Source organism: Acipenser ruthenus, unplaced genomic scaffold (genome assembly GCF_902713425.1).
Source record: "Acipenser ruthenus unplaced genomic scaffold, fAciRut3.2 maternal haplotype, whole genome shotgun sequence".
In the NCBI taxonomy this organism is placed as follows: domain Eukaryota; kingdom Metazoa; phylum Chordata; class Actinopteri; order Acipenseriformes; family Acipenseridae; genus Acipenser; species Acipenser ruthenus.
The window spans coordinates 1,416-22,367 of NW_026708275.1; the positions used below are offsets into that span (position 1 = coordinate 1,416).

Genomic DNA, 20,952 nt, shown 5'->3' on the forward strand with positions numbered 1-20,952 from the left:
GGCTCTCTTGCCCTGCTATCGGCTCCTTGCTGACGGCTCCCATTTGCTTGTTTTTTTTCCTGGCCATACTCCAAGTCTCTCTGAATCCCTTCAGCCTAGTTTGTACCAGTTTATCCTTGGCAAAAATACACACTTTCGGTTGCACCAGCCTTGCCTGGTTTCTCGGGCTAAGACACAACAGTCAATATGGCGGACTCCTGGCAAAACCCGAGAGTTCAGGGGTCAGCTGAGTGCTGGCAAAACGGCGTCAGTTCGCTTTACAGGGAGGGGAAGTCGAGAGGCCGCCATCATTAGTTGTGGCGCAGGGGTGGCCCTAAGGAGGGGGCGTGGCTCCACCAGCGCGCAACGTGACATGTGTGTGAATATGTGTGTGGCGAGGTCTAACGAAGAAAATGGTACGCTGTACTTTTGCTGTGTTACTTTGCTCCCCCGTGCGGTGCTTGTGATAGTTACCCGCCTATTATTATTGTGTGTATTATATTACAAGTTCACGGCGTATCTAGCTGAAGTAAAGCCAAGTTCTTGGGCGAGAGACGTTAATTTATGCATCCCAGAGCTGAGCGCCACAACAGACGCGAGGAAAGAAAAACATTCAAAATAAACTTATCAGAATATCTAGTTGAGTAAATTGAGCCACTTTCTCTATTTTCAAAAGTAAAAGTTAGCTTTTTTTTCTTGTTTACAAAATTAATTAATGTTTTGCTCGGTAAAGGTACGTTTTTTTAATTGTATTAATTGAGATACACAACATAAAATACCAAGCTTTGTACCACGTACACGTTTTATTTTCCAATTCTAACTGGAGTCCTTGTTGAAATTCTACACGCTACAGATTCTTTTTTCATCAGAATTGCAGCTGTGACAGTGTGCACATAACCCAATGCTGTGTTACTGTGGCGTGTGTTGTGGGCTCCTGTAGCGCAGTGATGTTACAAATACATTACCAATTCCATGTAGGTGAGTCGGGGTACTGTGCCAACCGAAGTGCATGCCTGTGACGTCACCGTCACTTTGAAAAGGCGTGAACCTAAAATGCAATCGGGGCAGATGAAAGCAAAGAGCAGAAAACAATCTGCATACATTTGCTTAAAGGGATACGGATTTCAAAACGTTGAGAGTGCGTGATCGAAGTGGAACCGGAAAGAAGAGAAAGAGATTACACATGTAACAAAGAAAATAGCAGAATTATGCAGCGGTTTTGTGTATAGGCACTCAGCGGAACATAGCAGGGGTGGTATACCTAGGTATTCTCAGGTGACAGGAACTGAACTCTTTAAAAGAGGAAAGTTTGAAAGCGATTTGCATAACTCGAGTGCTGCCACAAAAGAAGGAAGAACTGGCGAAGAAATTGGATGCGGAAGAGCTGAAGACAAAAGCTGTGAACCCCCTTTCATTGATTTACTCTTCACAACGCTGTAAGTGAACGCGCAAACTAAGTGCGTTTTCTGACTGAATGAGACTTCGGTGTAGAAATACAAAACACCACCAAAGTTATGTACATCTTTTTATAGGTTACAAATCAGCGGAGTCCGAAAACGATTGGGGTAAACAGGACTGAAAGACAAGGGAACAAAAACGAGACCCGAGAGAGAAGTTCTACTGTACTCACGGAAAAGCAAGTCACTAGAAAACAAGGCAAACTACTGTAAACGGCTGCAGAAAACAATTAACATTACGAGAATAACAAACACAGAGGTAACAAAACACGGAACAGATTTACAAAGAAGCACTGGATGTGAACTAATAAGAAATGGAATTGAACGGCCAGATACACGAACAATAAAAGCTGCTTAAGAAAACAATTCGGAAGTACGCACGTAACTTTGAAACTCGGATAGCAATGCTGCCAGCTCTAATGAGGAGATGGCTCTACAGACCAAAGGTAGGATACTAGAATTCAATTCATTAACTGCTGTGATGGTGGGAGTGTTTGTAGAGGTGTCCCTCATTATCAAACTCAGTCGCCACACGGTCCATGTGGAGAATGCGTTAATTGAAGAGAGAGAAAAACACTAGCCTATTGTAGGTAGTCAAATTGTTATGAGTTACCCCACTTTCCAGTTCTACCTATGTGAATAAAACCCAGACCCTTGGCACTGTGAAAAGGGCCCAGCATTGTAGTCTTGAAACTACAGTATTGTGCTTGGTTTGTATGATTTTAGAGAACCAGTTTGGATGAACCCAGATACAGTTGTTTTGGAAAAAACCAAAACAAAAGACAATGTCCTGCTCATAATTATCTATTGAAAGAACCTGGTGCAGTTAAATGTGTCATCCTCAAAAGACTTAACAGATAAAAACAAAGTGCCAGGGTCCTAATTTCACATGATCTAATGAGAAGAGAGGGGAAGGAGAAAGCATGTATTTTAATATTTAATAAACATATACCGTTTCAAGGTGTATTACACCTTCTGCTGGTATCAGAAACATGCATGTTTATTCAAGGCTGGGTAAGTGCTTCACCCAGCCTTTTAGGGGTTCACTGTACCTGCTTGGGAAACACTTCTACCCTAAGATGGTTTCAGTGTTAGTAAAAGATCTGTTATTGTATAATGCGTGGTTTCTGTTACACAGTCATACTTTGCCCTTCAGACTGTGTCTTGGCTGCTTTCAAGAAGAGGGTCAAAGACCTTGTTCAGTTCTGCTGAAGTTCCTGATAGCTTTGCCAGCTGAGGTGTGTTTTATGTATTTTCTAACTCATATCCGCCTCTTTGGGTGTGATTTCCAGTCGTGGTTGAGTCACAACGAAACATGATTCAGTTTGGGCCCCACAACATCACTTTATCCAGCATCATAGGAGCTTACAGTATTAAAACTGACTGATTTCCCTCCTACAGCAGAGTTGCGGACTTTGTTTTATGTGTTTTTATTTAATCACATCAAGTTGAATTGCTGCTGGGACAGGCAGGACCATGCAAGTAAAAGAGATCTTCACCTGCTTGAGCTTGGTCTCTGGTCTAAGTGATCAGCTGCCCTGTGATGTCTGTTGACTGACCACTTCATGCTGGCCATGTCAGTGTGGGCGTTGCTCATAGTATTTCTATCACACGGTCATGCATGTTAGGCTATCAGCTATAGCTTTCAACCGCAAAAATACCAACAGACGTGATATTTCTTCAGCACTTGTAAGCTCACACCCTTGTGAAACATGTAACAAGGCACAGTGCCACTGATTTTGATTTATGTTTAGGCTCTTGAGCATGTCTGTGAAATACATAACCTGTTGCAAGCAGTAGCAGGAGCAAGCCTGTTTGTATAAGCCTTGAGGCAAGCGGGCTTCAAAAGAAAGAAGAAGATACAACTGCCTTTGGAGGATGTAAGCAAATCCTTCTGCTTTCTGAAAAAGTACAATGCAGAGAGGGCTAAGTATGGGGGAACTAAAGAGAGTTTATGGAACCAGCCTGTATTCTACTGTGAAATGTACTCTAATTGTTGCAGGGTTAACCTCACCCATACAGTCTTTGCACATTTAAGGGACCCAAGTTAAACACCTTAGAGGTGTAACCTGTAAAATATTAGCAGTGTAGCAAACACACCATTGCTTAGTTGATTCTTTGGTCTAATATGTGGTTTCACTTTCAGTCCCCTAGTTAGCCAATCCAGTAAGCAGCACATCAGGCAAGGATCCAATCAGCAGACAGAATTCCGACAGAGGTCAAGGTGCACAGAAGCAACAATGGTTACATGTGGGGAAAACAAATATCCTCCAGGCACAGGTTCCACAAAGAGTTTTAAACATAGTTTTTTGCGTGTTTCGCAAGGGTGTTGACTTGAGTAGGTATTGAAAATATGTCAGTGGAAGGAACAATGTTATCAAGGTCTGTTTTGTGATGAAGTAGAGTGCACCCAGAAAGGTACATTTTGAAATAATTTAGTCAACAGTTACCCTGGAATCTTCTTTCAATGTGAAGAGGGATCACAGTGGAAGCTTGTATGTATTTAATAGGCAGGGAGTCCAAATATCCAGTCCAATGTGAAACATTAGCGTTCAGTTAAAGGTGCTTGGTGGACACTGAGCCTACCCAGGTCAAGCTGCTTCATGGCTTTGTATATTCCTGGCTATAAAAAGAAAACAATCTATACATAATGTCTGTACACAGTGGTCGTATTCTCAATGCCCGTCCTCCATTCTTTAATCGACTCCTATTTTGTGAAAGGAGAAAAAAGGAAGTTCAAGTTACAAAAGCATAAAGAATCACCTGGAGGGTGCTTGATGACAACACAGATTATATTATTTGGTTATTTGGGCTATAAGGGAGTAACCCCCCCCCCCCCCCCCCCGAAGCCATGCTGCCACCCAGTCTAACCAGCTCCTATAAGGGAGTAAACCCCCCCCCCCGAAGCCATGCTGCCACCCAGTCTAACCAGCTCCTATAAGAGAGTAACCCCCCCACGAAGCCATGCTGCCACCCAGTCTAACCAGCTCCTATAAGGGAGTAACCCCCCCCCCCACGAAGCCATGCTGCCACCCAGTCTAACCAGCTCCTATAAGAGAGTGACCCCCAAGGCTTGAAATCCTTCCCATCGCTCTCGCTAGCAGACACAGCATTATCTCAGTTCCAGTACTGTTTTGTCGTTGATCTTTGTTTTCCAGATGTTGTTATTCTTAGGGCAGCAGAGGAATTAAATTTAAAAATAAAGGGAGTCATTGTGAAAAAAGACTGGAAAACACCAGGGATGATGCCGTGCCAATGAGAGGTCACAGCATGTTTTTCTAAAGCCTTGCTCATTACTCCTCTATGGTCACAGAGGCTACCTGTCTGTGACCTCATGTTTTGTAGATAACAACACAAATACTAGAGTGGGGGGACGGGGGACAATCCCCTTAAACATGCTCCTTTGATCTCAGAACCACAGGGATAGGTCAACACCTGTGTAATCACATTCCAACCCAGCCAGTCCAACGACTTCTGATGAAAACACAAAGTGATGCCCGCACGTCGAGTCTCAGCTTGTTCAGTGTTACAGAGAATGAGCTCTTGCAAACGCAACAAATCCTTTGATGGTGAGAGAGTCTCCCTCTCGCACTCTGTTAAAGTTACTGTTAGGACTAATGAAGTACAAGTCAAATGAGGGAAAGGTACTCCATTTTACTATCCCCCTGTCTGCTGACACCTGATTGATTGGGAAAAAATTCTGCTGTGGTAAAATAATGTTGAAACTTCCTTGCAAATTGGAAAATATTTCTCTGGCAAACTTTGGATGCCTTAAAAAAAAAAAAAGCTTTTAGAGAATTAGTAGTTCACATCCTGGATGTGATTTGACAACATGGGAGGATCTTTTATCCTGACTGACTGATTGATTGATTGATTGGCAGTAGCCAGGTCCAATGAACTTTTCTGCTTCTTTTACGCCTCCCCCGAAGATGTCGGACCAGCGGCCACTGGCTCAGTTCTACCATGCAGACGAGGAGGTGACGAGGGTCACGGCGGAGCTGAATGGAGTGGACCTCAGGAAGGACCTGCAGAAATACCTGGTGCTGCTCAACCAGCTGAGAATCAGTCAGGTAAGCAACAGCACACCTGGGAAGAAACACCACTGACAAGCACCTCTATCCATGCTGTGGTGATGGATGACAATAGGGGCTCCCAAAACTGAACAAGCAGCATTTAAAAAAAAATTATAATTAGTAGTCACATTTTCTCTAAAAATCTGATTCTTTTTAACTGACCGTTTACACATGAAAAGACTGAGGAGTTCTTCAAAGCTTTTACACAACACTTAATTTAATACACAGCTCAACTCTTCAAATCAATAATGAACTTTGTGCTGGGGATTTCAGTTAAAGGCATCACAATAATGTTTGTGTGTGAGTGTGTGTCTATGTAACTCCAAACAGCCAGCCAAGATGCAAGGCTTGATAAACTTGGAATCTGTCAGGAAGCCAACAGATGAAGTGAAAATGGAGTGTCATCACTGTCACTGCCAACATGCACTACCAAAAATATAATCTCAAAAAAGCTTGGAATGCAAAATCCCTTATTTACCCTGGATACTCACTTCAAGTATATCCATCTCGCCAAAAAGGGTAAATTCACATAGAAGTCAGATAAATCAAGGAATTTGGATTTGATTTGAAAAACGTATTGGTTTATGTCACAGTGCCCCGAATGATGTTATAGATAGCCAGGTGTTAATTGTCGTTTGTTGGTACTTATGTTGAAATACGAAGTCTGGTGGCTTTGTGTGAAGTGGTCCCCTTTTGTATTGAGAGTGCCTCTGTAGGCAAATAGGACACATAGAAGTAATAGTTGTTGTTTTGTTTATGAATGATAAGGTATGATTTGTGTTGAAACATTTAATAACAATCCTGCAATTCCAGTAATCTCCTAATATGTGCTGCTTGTGGACCCCTCTAGGACCGCATGTTGAGGACTATCGAGCTAGTGATGGAGGAGTGTATCCCGGCTGAGAGGCAGAGTCGCGATTATCACATCAAGTTTCCAGATGAGATCCTTCACGACAACCTGGGGGTGCAGCTGTGGTTCGCTGCCGAGGTGAGGGGCCACCTGGCCTAGGCAAAACATGCCCTCTTCACTGCAACCTTTTAGAGGAAAAATCAGAAAACTAGACCTGACCAAAATCTGTAAAAAAAAATGAATAGTTAATGACAGAAAATGGTCTGTTACCGCAACGTCCCCTCTTGTGTTCACAGTGCTTGTCTGCGGGCTCTTTCCTGGAGGTGCGGGAGTCGGAGGGTGTTCTACTGCGCCCCCTAGCTGAGGAGCTGCTGCACTGCCTGGAGGGGTTGAGGCTGCTGCTGAGGGAGCACAGCCTGAGTGACTCCCGCAGCTACCCGCCACTGGTCAAGGAGGCCCTGCTCCAGTACGACCGCGTCTTCTCCGAGTTTGAGCTCAGGTACTATACAGCCCACCTCCCCTTTAAGTAGAGAAATAAAATCCACGCAATGACAAAGCAAACGTGGAGCAGATTTTTTACATTTTCTTTATTAATTTCACATTTCATCAAGGATCAACAATAAAACAGATCAATATGTGTGTTGTTTATTTCATGCATTTGTAAGATCCTTTTCCCTACTAGAAGTTAATTGGGCGCTTACTGCCCAAGTCAACTCCTGTTCCCAGCTTTGACTCACTGGCATGTTTTCCTAATAGTTCCACACCCTGTGGATGTGGTTTTGCCTGGGGAGAAGCTCTTTCTCAGGTTTATTACAGGCTTTTTTCATGCCTGTGCCTGCAATCATGAATGATTTGTTTGGTTCCATTGGTATGGAACATATGATGTGACACACAGACTATTTTATTAATCGTGAAAAAAACCAAAAAACCACCTGCCTCACGGACACAAAGATTCTGTAAAGGTCTAAACAAGGAATGTGTTTTTGTGTTTCCCAGTTACATTTCCACAGTGATCCCTGTGAAGTCAGCAGAGGAGATGCAGAGGCAGCAGGAGATTGTGGTCTTGTTCTGTGAGACTGTGGACAGGTGAGGGGCTGGCTGGCTGGATCGATGTTTGCTGAGTTTGCACCAATGCAAGAACTAAAAAAAAAAAATGCCATCCTTTTAAAATCACTAAATCACCTCCCAGACATTTTTCATATTGTTACGCACAGAAATGCACCACAGGTGTGGGATTATCATGTAGGTGCACGCATTAGTTCCGATGCTGTTCAGATCAATCAAATGGACCCCAACGTGTAAGTTAATGTATACAGTTGAACCCTTTTTTTGATTGGGAAGAAGACTGCAAAGTGTTGGCAGAACAGCTCAATCACCAAAGTGCTCAGGAGAATACACACACCATGGCCCACTAAACCTTAGGGATTGTTTCTCAATTCAATCAGGTTTTCAGTTCATTAAAACAGTTTTTTAACTGTTCGGAGAGGGTGTGTTAGTGGATCGTTTTAAAGCACTGTTTACCTAAATGATTGTTTTATACAACTGTTGAAAAACCATTCATGTGTTTATTTTTGAATGGAGCCCCATATTTCATTATCAAAGCTTGGAATGGAACAGTTCTCTTCATCCAAGGAGTTCTCACATACTCCCTCTGTAAGTCCACACATTTCTCCTTTAAAAACGATTGGACTTCTTAATTAGTAGTCAGTCCTCGACGCGCACACCTCAGGTATATGCACAGCATGTCAGTGTGATGCAGTGTGTTGTCTGTAAAGCGGAGGTGTTGATCTGCTCCCCTCCTCTCTGGCTGCAGAGCTCTCAAGCTGGGATACCTGAACCAGGAGCTGATTGATGGCTGTGACCCGCTGCTGATGTTCACAATCCCTCGACTCGCTATCATCTGGTAAGTCTGCCGGTCCTCGCTGGCCACCTGCTTTCTGATCTGGCTGCTGCTGAATTATCTTTGTATATAGAACATGGTGCATCTGAACTCAGTGGATTATAATTATGAAGAGTAATCCACTCCTAAATAGTAGCCTATTTTACACTCGGCCTTTGGGCGTTCGTATTGAGCACTCAAAGATTGGAAGTCGATAACACAATTGAGTCTTAAATATAAGAGACTAGAGTGTGATCTGCAGGGTCGTGCAATATACACAGGGCTTCTGCTTTTCAGTGTTTTACCCCAACTTTTCTACTGCCTTTTAAGAATTCAACTGACACCTGTTAAGCCTTTCGTGCATCTCAATCACAACCGAGAAAAGTGTTAATAGTAAAATTGGTTACAGGTTTTTTTTTCTTTCTCTGAAACAACTAAATGGGCTTTTAAAATCGTAACTCTTACTTTTTCATTTAAAAGCAGAAGCGACTTATCTTTATTAATGTGAGTACAGTCATGTATAACGGTTGTATTAAAGTATGCCCCGCATAAAATACTTTATATTTCATCTATAGCTTTAATGAAGATTAGTCCCTTATTAACACCCTTATTAAGACAATATAGTTTCACAGAACAAAAATAAATTTTACTATCCCCACGACTGTCAGTTGTGTACGAGATACACGAATGGCTTACCAGGTATCAATTCAATTCTTAAAGGAGAGCAGAAAAGTCAGGAGGAGGGGGGGAGGGGCCACTGAAAAATCTGAAGCCCTAAATATACAGTAGCTTCAACTGACCGGAGGTTTAATTTTGATGTTCTTCTAATCGCTGTCTGTTCCCTGAATGAAGCGGGCTGCTCATCTTCCCAGACGGTCCCCTGAATCTCCAGCACGGGCCCGAGAGCATGTCCGGTCTGTTCAGGCCCTTCTACACTCTACTGCAGAAAATCAGGTAGGGAGGTGTGTGGTCAGAACGTTTCCCTTGCTGTGAAGCGCTCAGACATCTAAATTCTTAAAAACGAACCGAATATCCAGTGCATTTAATAATTCCAACCCTGCTGATTTCAATCCGTTTCATTCTCTCCCTGTTCAGGGACCTGCTGGGCATCCTCACTGCTGAGGAGCTCGACATCCTGGAGATGAACCTGTGCACAGCGGAGTCAGGCGGCTTCCTCTGCCAACAGAAGCGCTCGCCACCCTCCACTGGCAGTGGAGGGAGCCCCAACCCCAACGAGCTCCCTCCTGCTGATTATGAGCCAGAACCTGGGAAGCTGGAGGCTCATTGGGCACACAGGGCCCCTGAGCCACTGCAGGACCTTTACACTGCCTCCTCTACTGTAGCTACAGCTTCCTCCTCCTCCTCCTCCTCCTCACAGCACAGAGAAGGTGCTGGTTTCTCTCCCATTTATCCCACCCAGGAGGCAGCCCCAGAACATGTAATCCCACAAAACAGCCATCCGCACCCAGCTGCCCCGGGCGGAACGGATTGGGGATTCTCTGGAAGCCCTTTTCCATATCCGAGCTCAGCATTCCACCAGTCAGGGCGCCAACAGCTGCAAGCAACGGCAGAGCACGGGCATCCTGCGGAGGACTGTCGCACTGCTCTGGGCACTGGAGAGCAGATCCGGAATGTCAATGAATTGCCGGGTTCAGACAGGGACAGGTCCTATCGTTCTTACTCTGTGACTGTTTATAATAGAGCTCCTGCCAGGACAGAAGCAGAAGGCGAGGTGAGAGACAGCACGCCCCTTGTGATGTCGCACAGCGGGGTTCCTGGACAGCAACTTCGAACCACAGAGCCCAGACATCCATCCAGAGACAGCAGCAGGTAATGAGGAGATCAATCCACGTGTCTGCAACAGTGCATGCAATGTTTAACGTGGATCAAAATGAGTCTGTTAGGTAGACTTGAGTAAATTAAAGATCTAGCAGTCTGAGCTGAGAGCCGGCCATTGTGATTAGAGCCAGCGACTTAGAGGAAGTCTGTCTTGGTGGTTAATGCTGGGGGACTGAGAGGCAGTGGTTAGAGAAGAGGCCCAGTGGTAAAAGCTTAAGGACTGGGACTAGTGTACCCTTAAGGACTAGTGTACCCTAATGCTGTTTCCCTCACCCCAGGAGGCGGAGCGGGCAGGAAAGCTATCACGACCTTGCTAAGATCAGACGTGCTGTCGAGGGCGCCCAGCTGCGGGCACGTTACCGTAGCAACAGGGACATGATCCACAGGCTCTTCGTGTGCATCTCAGGTAATGGCCGTCTGCAGGCTTCTGGGCAACAGAACTTGGCTGTTAAAAATGTAAATATAACATTAAAGGGTAACGTTACTCTCTCTCCTGCAGGGGTCGCGGACCAGCTTCAGACTAACTTTGCCAGCGACATGCGGACCATTTTGAAGTCCGTGTTCGAGGTGACTGCGTCCAGCGCTGACCCATGGGTTGACAGTGCTGAGATCGATTGTGAGTGTACCTGTCTGGTGTTCAAAGCTGTATCAAAAAGTAAAGCATTACTGTCTTGTTACTGAGCCTGAGTGCACATACTGCACAATGGTGATGCGGTTTATTCTCTCCCAGCCGCAGTGGAGGTGGAGGAGGAGGACAGCTCCGTTTCCAGGCAGGAGGAGTGCGAGTTGTGTGAGGAGCTCAACGACAGTAATGTTGGCAATGCTGCAGGTAAACAACCGAGGCGACTTGTTCTCAACCAGCCTGTGGGGATAGCTGCTGGTTGCACTTACTTTTGGGCAAACAGGCAGTGTGTTTGGACAAACATTCTTCTATCAAACTATAACACTGTAATTGCTTGGGTTGTTATGTTCCAGAATGCCTGGGGATAACCGGAGACTTGGGATTTGGTTGTTGTTGCGTTGACTGACGCATCAAACTCCACCTCCACCGTGTCTGGGGCTGAATACCCTAAAGGGTTTTAGTATTAGCTGCAGGCAGAGAATCGTTCAGTGGGGTTGTTGTAATTTGTGTGCCCTCCCTCCCTGGCCTCAGAATCTCCAGGGGAATGGGAAGATGAGTCTAATGCAGCGTTTGGTATGCCTTGTGTTGTAGGTCCCCCTGTGTGGGTGCCAGACAGCGCCTGCAATCGCTGCTCAGCCTGCGAGACTCCGTTCACCCTCCTGCGGAGACGACACCACTGCAGAAGCTGCGGCAAGGTAGGCGGACATGCACACACCAACAGGCTGTGAATACAGTGAGTGCTGGGACAAACATGGGCTTTTCATGATCAAATATTCTTTCAAAATGTTCATGAATATTCAAATAATGTTTCATTTTTGATAATCTGAAAAACAAAAGTATAAATTAGTAAAAAAAAAACAACAACACCACATTACCCTATCAAATTACCTATTAAAGAATGAGCAGAAAAAACGTGTTCTGCACAGTAGAACATGTGTTATTTATTTCAGATCTCATTGCATTTATGCATTTCTTTCCCTTGCATATCTTTTTTATAAATTCCATTGAGAATTCAAGCAGGGTCTATTATTCCAGCATTAAAAAAACAAAACTATCCATTATATCTACAGTGGAAAACAATGGACTGCTAGACTCCCCTGACATCCTAAGACCTGAACTGAAGGGAAGAGCTTCTGGTGTAACCTCACACGTGTCTCTCTCTTGTGTTCCAGATCTTCTGTGCCCGCTGTTCACCCCACGAGACCCCTATCCCTCGCTTCGGACAGCTGAGAGCAGTCCGGGTCTGCAGCCACTGCTTCACGTCTCACATCGGCGGGGAAACCACGCAGTTTTAATGAAGAAAAGAAAGCAAACATTCCGTTCATCCAAACCGTTTAAAACACAAAACTGTTTTTACTTTCTTTTTTTTTGTTTACAATGAAAATACTCGTGTAAAATAAGAGCAAAGCTGTTTTATATTGTAAGTACCGGTACTGTAGAAACCTTTTGTTGTTGATGTTGTTTAAATGTTTAACACTAGAGGGCAGGCCAGAGTGCTGTACTGCATCTGCTTTCTCCTGCAGCAAGCTTTTCACAAGCAGCAGGTAATTCAACACAAAGAATATGCCAGAAATAGAGAAGGGGCTAAGTGGCACAGTGGGGTAATTCACATGCAATTGTCAGCTGTTGGCCTGAGTTAAAATCCCAAGTGAAAAGAGATGTGGTGGTTGTAGTATTGTCCACTGCACAATCCTGCACAACTGTCAGTCTGCTTGAGGGTGCATTCAGGACAGGAATAAGGTGTGCTTGCAAAGACCAGTGGCTCCATGCCTGACTGGCCACTGTCTGTAACCTTTCACAAACAATCATTTCACAAAATAAAAATGCAGTAAATCAAGTGCTTCCATTATTGTGAACACTGAACAGTGCAATAGAACACACTCGTGAACACTGAACAGTGCAATAGAACACACTCATGAACACTGAACAGTGCAATAGAACACACTCATGAACACTGAACAGTGCAATAGAACACACGCATGAACACTGAACAGTGCAATAGAACACACTCATGAACACTGAACAGTGCAATAGAACACACGCATGAACACTGAACAGTGCAATAGAACACTCATGAACACTGAACAGTGCAATAGAACACACGCATGAACACTGAACAGTGCAATAGAACACACTCATGAACACTGAACAGTGCAATAGAACACACGCATGAACACTGAACAGTGCAATAGAACACTCATGAACACTGAACAGTGCAATGGAACACACTCATGAACACTGAACAGTGCAATAGAACACACTCATGAACACTGAACAGTGCAATAGAACACACTCATGAACACTGAACAGTGCAATAGAACACACGCATGAACACTGAACAGTGCAATAGAACACACTCATGAACACTGAACAGTGCAATAGAACACACGCATGAACACTGAACAGTGCAATAGAACACTCATGAACACTGAACAGTGCAATGGAACACACTCATGAACACTGAACAGTGCAATAGAACACACTCATGAACACTGAACAGTGCAATAGAACACACTCATGAACACTGAACAGTGCAATAGAACACACTCATGAACACTGAACAGTGCAATAGAACACACTCATGAACACTGAACAGTGCAATAGAACACTCATGAACACTGAACAGTGCAATAGAACACACTCATGAACACTGAACAGTGCAATAGAACACTCATGAACACTGAACAGTGCAATAGAACACACTCATGAACACTGAACAGTGCAATAGAACACTCATGAACACTGAACAGTGCAATAGAACACAATCATGAACACTGAACAGTGCAATAGAACACACTCATGAACACTGAACAGTGCAATAGAACACTCATGAACACTGAACAGTGCAATAGAACACAATCATGAACACTGAACAGTGCAATAGAACACACTCATGAACACTGAACAGTGCAATAGAACACTCATGAACACTGAACAGTGCAATAGAACACTCATGAACACTGAACAGTGCAATAGAACACTCATGAACACTGAACAGTGCAATAGAACACACGCATGAACACTGAACAGTGCAATAGAACACACTCATGAACACTGAACAGTGCAATAGAACACACTCGTGTCAGTTCGTTCTGTTGTCTCCTGTGACGTGTACATCACAATTGTTGATGGGAAACGCAGGTGCACGTTTTCACGCGAACGTCGCCTCCGCTGTAATGCACTCAGCCCAAGAGCAACAGGAAACAGAAAACCAGCAGGATGTTTAATGCAAGGAGAGCATTCACGTAGTGCGTGTGAAACACTGAGGACTTGTGCATGTGAAGCGCTTTTCTTCACATATAAGAGACTATTTCAGCACAGTCAGCTAGGTCCAAAGTGACATAATCAAGTGTACACTACTCTATTTGTGTATAGACTTTAGGGTTTAAAGGCATTTCTGTTGTCTTAACCAGCCCAGTAGTAAGTACTCTAGGGATCATGTTCATAATAAAACAATGAAGCAGTGGCAGGTTGTTCACTACCTTCCAAGGCAAGGGTTCTGTGTGTAGATCTGGGGCTGGCAAACTCCAACACGGAGTTCAGTTTTGCAGTCTTACAAGATGATCGTTTTTTGTCTCCCTTATATACCCATTAACCATGCCACAATTGTTTTTACAGTGATGCCTATTATATTTATAAGTGGCAGATATATACACCAGTGAAGTGGGGCACATTTATAAAGAAGAAAAAAAAGTGACCGACTTCCCTGTGATAAAAACTAGACATTAACCTTACCTTTACATATAGTGTAGTCCGACATACTCAGAAACACTGCCCAATTGCGATGTTTAGGACATCCGATCAGATCTACTGTTATCTTATTAAGGAGACCCTGTCCATATGTCTTTATGGACCTAATCTTTTTTTATTTTTGTTTTTAAATCTGAAGAGCCGCCCGTCTCTAAATATGTGACACTTGCATATTGCATTAGCAGAAACTTCATATCGGCAATCTTGGGGTCAGCTTTTTCATGACAATGATTCCCGCAATTTTTGTTTTGCCCGCACAAGACTGCAATTAATTAACTTTTAAATATAACGCACATCCCGTAATATAATCTACCGCGATTCCCAGTAGAAAAAATAAAAATAAACAATCATTTCAAAATAGAAGTGCTGTGTTCATGTCTGAATAACGCACGGTTATCTCGCTTCCCTCCTATTATTTGTATCTTTGAATTTTCAAACCTGTGTTTTCCCGCTTGCACGCGTTTCGTGCTGACCCAGTGAATGACGCACGTTGTGTTGTTTGTCTCAAACGCTCCAATCACAATTCAACAGCTGTTGTATTACGATACTCACCGCCAGTCCTGACGGGGGCGTATTTCTGTAACCCGCAACGTTGCAAAGGCGTGTCCCGACCAGGTTTAACGTTCCAATGGGCGTGGTCACGCTCCCAGTATTGTCAGACTTGAGGTGACGTGCACTTGAGCCAGACGTACGACTGTCTGTTTGTAGCAGGGTAGTTATTTACATTTGTGTGTTTTTTTATACTTTGTAAACAAAATGGAAATGAACACGTGTAACATCCAGGTCCTGTTGCAAGCAGCGGAATATCTTGAGAGGAGAGAGCGAGGTAAATAGGTTGTTGTTTCTTAAAACAGTCCTGGCTGTGGTGTGATAACAACACAACAAGTTTTGGTGAAGAGATCTGATCTAGCATTATTTTAAACCATGTAGGGGAAGTCACATTGATCATGTGCATGCAGAATTCAGTTTATTACATGTATCTGTTGCGATGTATTCGGATTATTTGCAGTCCAGTTCCTGGTGACCTGAATCGTTGCGGTGTACGGTACTAATGTATACAATGTAGTGTAGGTACACAAAGGCGCCAACAGCACAGTGCTTAAAAAACTACTGTGTCTTTCGGTCGCAGGGTTGCAGAATGAATCGATGCATGCATTTGTGTTCATCATAATTGCACAGGGCGATCTATGCACTGCGCTCAGCTAATATTACTGAAAAAATACATTTCGCATGAGCGGGTGGGGGTGGTGAGTGAGTTTTGAAAGTACGTGTCGTGGCGCCAAAACCTGTCAGTTATTGTGTCTGGTAGTTTGTTTTTTTATTGTATTTATTTTTTATTTATTTTTTGTTTAAAAAAGAAAAAAATATATATAACATAAAGTACACATGCTATTTAAAACACGAGCTTGAAGTCGGCGCTGCTTTACAGGCAGTAATTGTAATATAGTTAGAAGCTGTTGCAAGCCTTATCATTGTCACTCAGCCCCGATCCATCTGTGTTCTTGTTTTGTGTAGAAGCAGAGCACGGTTATGCATCTGCATCGCCGTTTTACAGTAAGAGTGCCGCGGATCAGCGAAGCAAGCAGAAATCCAGGAAGAACCCGCAGAGCATCAGGTACAGTTAGAAGACAGCTCGCTGCTTACTGCCACATTGTGCAAATATAAGATTCAAATCGAAGAGCAGTCATATCTGTCTTTCTTAAAAATATATACTGGCAAACTTGTTCATGATTGATGTTGAATACAGTTAATATTATACAGCGATTCCGTATTCTTTAAAGGGCGTGGTACAGAGTGCACGGTTTGTATACAGTGCGTGTTGTTTTTATACACAGTGTTTCTGAACGGTTCCTTACAACTAGGGCTGTTTTATTGCGGTTTGCAGTAAAACAGCATCTGATGCATTACACAAACATAGCGCATTGTTTATTACTGTATATATATATATATATATATATATATATATATATATATATATATATATATATATATATATATATATATATAATGTATGTTTTGCATTCAGATTTTTTTTTATAAAAACGATTACAATATTTATCATTTGCACTAACTTAAAATAAGCAAATTCTTTAAAAAAAAAAAAAAGTGCTATGATAATCGTTTCAGTAGCTTGATTGAACTTTTTTTTTGCTTTTTATTTTTTACAGGACGGTGCACAATGAGCTGGAGAAACACAGGTAAGCACCCTGGCACTGGAAGAAAAAAAAACCTAAAAAAACCTAATGCTTGAAAGTGGAAGTCAGAACTATGGAGCTGTTTTAATGTGTTCATCCATGCATAGTCTCATCAAGACTAGTTTTAATTCTCCATTTATGTGAACATTGTGATGCAGAAAACAAATGCTGTGATCAAAATGAAGTCTGTGCTCAAAACGGTCGCTCTCCACCTTGCAGACGAGCCCAGCTCCGCCGCTGCCTGGAGCAGCTGAAACAGCAGGTCCCTCTGAGTGCAGAGTCCTCGAGAAACACGACCCTGAACCTGCTGCGCCGGGCGCGCCTGCACATCAAGGTGAGGCTCCAAGCAGGGCAGGGGTTAGAGGGCTGGGCTGCAGTGTGTTTGAGGGACTCAGGGGTTAGAGTGATGGGCTACAGTGTGTTTGAATAGCTCAGGGGTTAGAGAGCTGGGCTGCAGTGTGTTTGAGTAGCTCAGGGGTTAGAGAGCTGGGCTGCAGTGTGTTTGAGTAGCTCAGGGGTTAGTGATGGGCTGCAGTGTGTTTGAGTAGCTCAGGGGTTAGAGAGCTGGGCTGCAGTGTGTTTGAGTAGCTCAGGGGTTAGAGAGCTGGGCTGCAGTGTGTTTGAGTAGCTCAGGGGTTAGTGATGGGCTGCAGTGTGTTTGAGTAGCTCAGTGGTGAGAGTGCTGGGCTGCAGTGTGGAAGGCAGTGTGTTTGAGTAGCTCAGGGGTTAGAGAGCTGGGCTGCAGTGTGTTTCAGTAGCTCAGGGGTTAGAGAGCTGGGCTGCAGTGTGTTTCAGTAGCTCAGGGGTTGGAGGATTGGACTGGGTGGGTTGCAGGTTATTGCATTGGGTTCAAGGACTGGTTGTCAGGTAAGTGCTGTGTGTTTGTTTGTGTTTCAGAAGCTGCAAGAGCAGGACAAGCGCGCTGAACGTATGAAGGACCGTCTGCGCTGGGAGCAGAGTGGGCTGCGTGGGAGACTGGAACAGCTGCTAGGGGGGACAGAGAGAACGAGGAATGACAGCCTGGGATCAGCACTGTCCTCGGAGAGGTCCGACTCCGACCAAGGTACTGACACGCACACACACACACACACACACACACACACACACGCACACACACACACACACACACACAGAACGAGGAACTACAGCCTGGGATCAGCACAGACACGCACAGGCACACAGGAACCGAAAAATGCACACAGTCCCATTTCAGAATAGCACTGTAATATGGGTAGGCAGTTGGAGATTAAAACAGTTCAGGCTGGGAATGAAGTGCATTCATTTTATAATGTGGGAACTCCATAGCAAGTGAACTGTCTCATTTAGCAAGCACTGCTGTACAAAGCGTAGCTGGAATATTATTTCTAAACATGCATTGGTGTGCTTGTGTTTGTAGAGGACGTGGAGATTGATGTGGAGAGCACAGTGTTCGTGTGTGTGGAGACGGAGGGCCTGGGAGATACACAGGGGGAAGGAGATCACAGCTACTCCAGCCCAGGACTGGTCTGGCTATGACACCAGCACCATCTGCTGGTCAGAAGGGAAAAAAAAAAAAAAAAAAAAAAGTAATAAGCAGATGAAAAACAGAGTGGGTCACAGAGGCAGTGAAACACTTAGAGAAGCACTTACTGAAACCCAGCTACAGCACAGGACCATCGATGACAGGTTTGCATTCATATTGTAGATGTAATCCAAGCAGGCAAAATGCAAAGACCTGCAGGAATCATTGGAGACTAAGCCATTCTCAGAACTGCACTTCCTGTCAATAGGACAAGGGCATGTAGAAAATAACCAACACACTCCAGAGATGGAAATGAAACTCCTGTAGTATAGCAGTGTAATACATCTCCCATAAGCCTCTGCACACTGGTTATTCCTTTGCACCAGGGATGGACTGTTGTTTTGCAGAATTTAATTAATTTCCCTTCAAAGCTTTGTGCCTTTCTGCTCAGAGTAACGGATGCAAAAGAGTTAACAAAAGGGAAGTTAAAGGCTAGTTAATGTAGTTTAGATTCTGTATGAAATTTGATGTAAATGCTAAAATCTCACCTTAACCCTCGCAGCAAGTCCAGGGTGCCAAACTGGGTTGGGTTGTTAGCAGCTTTGGTATTTTTTTTTTATTTTTTTTTTTTATTGTAACTTGGTGTGAAGGAAATATTTTAAGATGTAAAGGGCGGTGTTCACAAAGCACGCATCATCGTGATACGTTTGCACCATTTCTTCTGTTAAAAACCTAAAAGCAGCTGTTGATGTTGCTGAACTAGAGGCAGCAGCTCTTTAAAGAAATGTAAAGCTTTGTAACATCAACTCTTTGTTGTATTGTTTAGAAAAACAAAATGCTGGTTTAAATGCGCGGTTGGAAGTGCTTTGTGAATACGGCCTACAGTCTGTTGTGTAGAAGAAGGCGCTGGTGTGGCTTTCTACTGCCCAGAGCTGACTGTTTGCACAGGCTGTGGTATTGCCATGCTGATCAGGGCTCCACTCTGTGAGATTCACACTGTGAGTGTGCCAGAGTCTGGACCCACTGTCCTTCCTCCGTGCTGCAGGCTAGCGATCTAAACACCAAGCTGGGGTCTTGGGCTGACCAGAGTATATCTGAACAGCGGCCCATTTAGGCACCTGGACGCCTGGATTTCCTGTCCACCTGTTTTAAGTCTGTCAGGCACTGAAAAAGTGAAAGTTCAGTCTTTAAATCGTGACTTTGAATTGAGCAAGCTGCCCTACAGCTCTGCCCAAACCCATAAATACCTGCTTGGGTGCCACTGTTTAGAAAGAAAGCCTGGTACCTCACACACAGCACTAAACTGCCTTCCTTCTTTCTTTTTATTTCCATTGAGGTAAAATGTTATTTTGTACACTTTATATTTATGTGTAACTTTGTGGGTGGGTGGGTTGACGGAGCACTTCAGCATTCCATTCAGTATATTATTGTGTAGATGTTTCTAGTGATTATATAGAGATCACACCCATCCTCATGTTGGGACCTGTTGTATCAGTGGCCTGGATAGGCAGGTGCTGCTCAGTGTTCAGCACTGACTAGCCTCAGAGAGGTTCAGCAAGCATGCCTCACTAGAGCAGCAGCTGTTTCCAAATGTGCGAGGAGCACTTATCCACGTGGAAGCACTTAGGAACCCTACGTTTAATTGTTTTCATTTAAGCTGTTGAGATTTTTTTTTTTGTATGTATGTTTGTTTTTTGTTTTTTTGGGGGCGGGGGAACCAAAAAAAAAACAGTATTTGGCTATTGCTAAACGGCCAAGTGGTAGAAAGTCTTGTAAGTAGCTTTACTAATGTTAGTACAGATCCACATTGAGTGCTTTCCCAGGTGCAGTATATCCTCTCTAGGGGAGATCAACTCGTGTCATTCCTTATGCGACAGTGCCCTCTAGGGATGCTGGAGACAGTGTCATTGGACAATATGCTTAGAATATTTAAATAATGAGAGGCATTGAAAATGTCAAACACAATTAGGATGTTGAGTCTGGATTGTCAAGTATCGGTTGTAATCTCTGACTTCCAATGTATTGTCCTAGAATGCTGTACCCCAGAACCCTGGTTCTCTCTTGTGAACTGGTTTGTTGTTTAAAGCAATGGAGGTTTCTGGAGTGCTTGTGTGGAGTCACACCGTCGCCACTGGGTTGTAATTGCAAGGTTGGTTAAGAGAAGAAGCAACTCCAGCACATTGGACATTTCTAGACCTTGCTGTCCTGTTTCCTTCTTATCGCAACCTTAACATTGATCAGGCACAGTGACGCTTGTTTGCAAAAGTCCAGAAACTCGCTATTAACGATATTGTCCTAAACATCATCCTGACACTAAAGTAAGCTCTCGGCAAGTGAATGTAACAAAATAATCTACTAGAGTGCTGTATGGAGACTACAGCAGATGCAAGGCAATGTGTGTCTCACATAAATACTGCAGATTGCTTTATGGGCCGGGCCAGGCAGTACCCCAGCCACTGGGCTCCGGAGCCGGTAAGGGCTTGCTGTGGAAGCTGAAGGCATAATGGGAAAGATTCAATACTGGATCAGTGTTCTGCAATTTATTATTTGCTGTCCCAGTAGAAGTAATCTCATGTAGCATTGTTTTTATACTTGTATGATTTTGTATGATAATAAATATTTTTGTATATTTATTAAGACTTGCCTCCATTTCTTTATCTTAGTGTTCTTGTTTTTGTTTTACTGTTCAGATAGATGTTAAATACCTTGCAGGCAATAGAACTGTCAGACTAGCTTTAATAAGCATGTTTAAGCAGGGGTTTTCATTAGTTCAAAAAGACCTACGTGAAGAAAATGTCATCACCCAG

At 43.7% G+C, this 20,952-nt stretch overlaps 2 protein-coding genes across 2 annotated transcripts; both read left to right on the forward strand.

The window, feature by feature from the left end:
* Positions 1 to 767: 767 nt before the first annotated feature.
* LOC117431231 (lateral signaling target protein 2 homolog) lies at positions 768 to 12,536 on the forward strand (the record flags this gene model as incomplete). Its single annotated transcript, XM_034051974.3, is given in 13 exon segments — positions 768 to 1,882; positions 5,366 to 5,506; positions 6,360 to 6,497; positions 6,656 to 6,858; positions 7,356 to 7,445; positions 8,173 to 8,262; positions 9,091 to 9,192; positions 9,334 to 10,068; positions 10,356 to 10,483; positions 10,577 to 10,693; positions 10,808 to 10,906; positions 11,291 to 11,394; positions 11,872 to 12,536. Coding segments are annotated over 13 exon segments (2,112 nt in total). The 3' UTR covers positions 11,995 to 12,536.
* Positions 12,537 to 15,028: 2,492 nt separating this feature from the next.
* Positions 15,029 to 18,216, forward strand: LOC117431332 (max dimerization protein 3-like). Its single transcript, XM_059020574.1, has 6 exons — positions 15,029 to 15,275; positions 15,965 to 16,064; positions 16,618 to 16,647; positions 16,864 to 16,978; positions 17,542 to 17,707; positions 18,041 to 18,216. The coding sequence occupies exons 1-6, from the start codon at positions 15,206 to 15,208 to the stop codon at positions 18,157 to 18,159; spliced, it is 600 nt and encodes a 199-aa protein (XP_058876557.1). The 5' UTR covers positions 15,029 to 15,205; the 3' UTR covers positions 18,160 to 18,216.
* The last annotated feature ends 2,736 nt before the right edge of the window (positions 18,217 to 20,952 follow it).

Coding starts and splice junctions, on each gene's coding strand:
- LOC117431332 (XM_059020574.1), top strand. CDS start 15,206: ATGGAAATGAACACGTGTAACATCCAGGTCCTGTTGCAAGCAGCGGAA. Junction 15,276..15,964: donor TCTTGAGAGGAGAGAGCGAG/GTAAATAGGTTG, acceptor TGTTTTGTGTAG/AAGCAGAGCACGGTTATGCA. Junction 16,648..16,863: donor AATGAGCTGGAGAAACACAG/GTAAGCACCCTG, acceptor TCCACCTTGCAG/ACGAGCCCAGCTCCGCCGCT.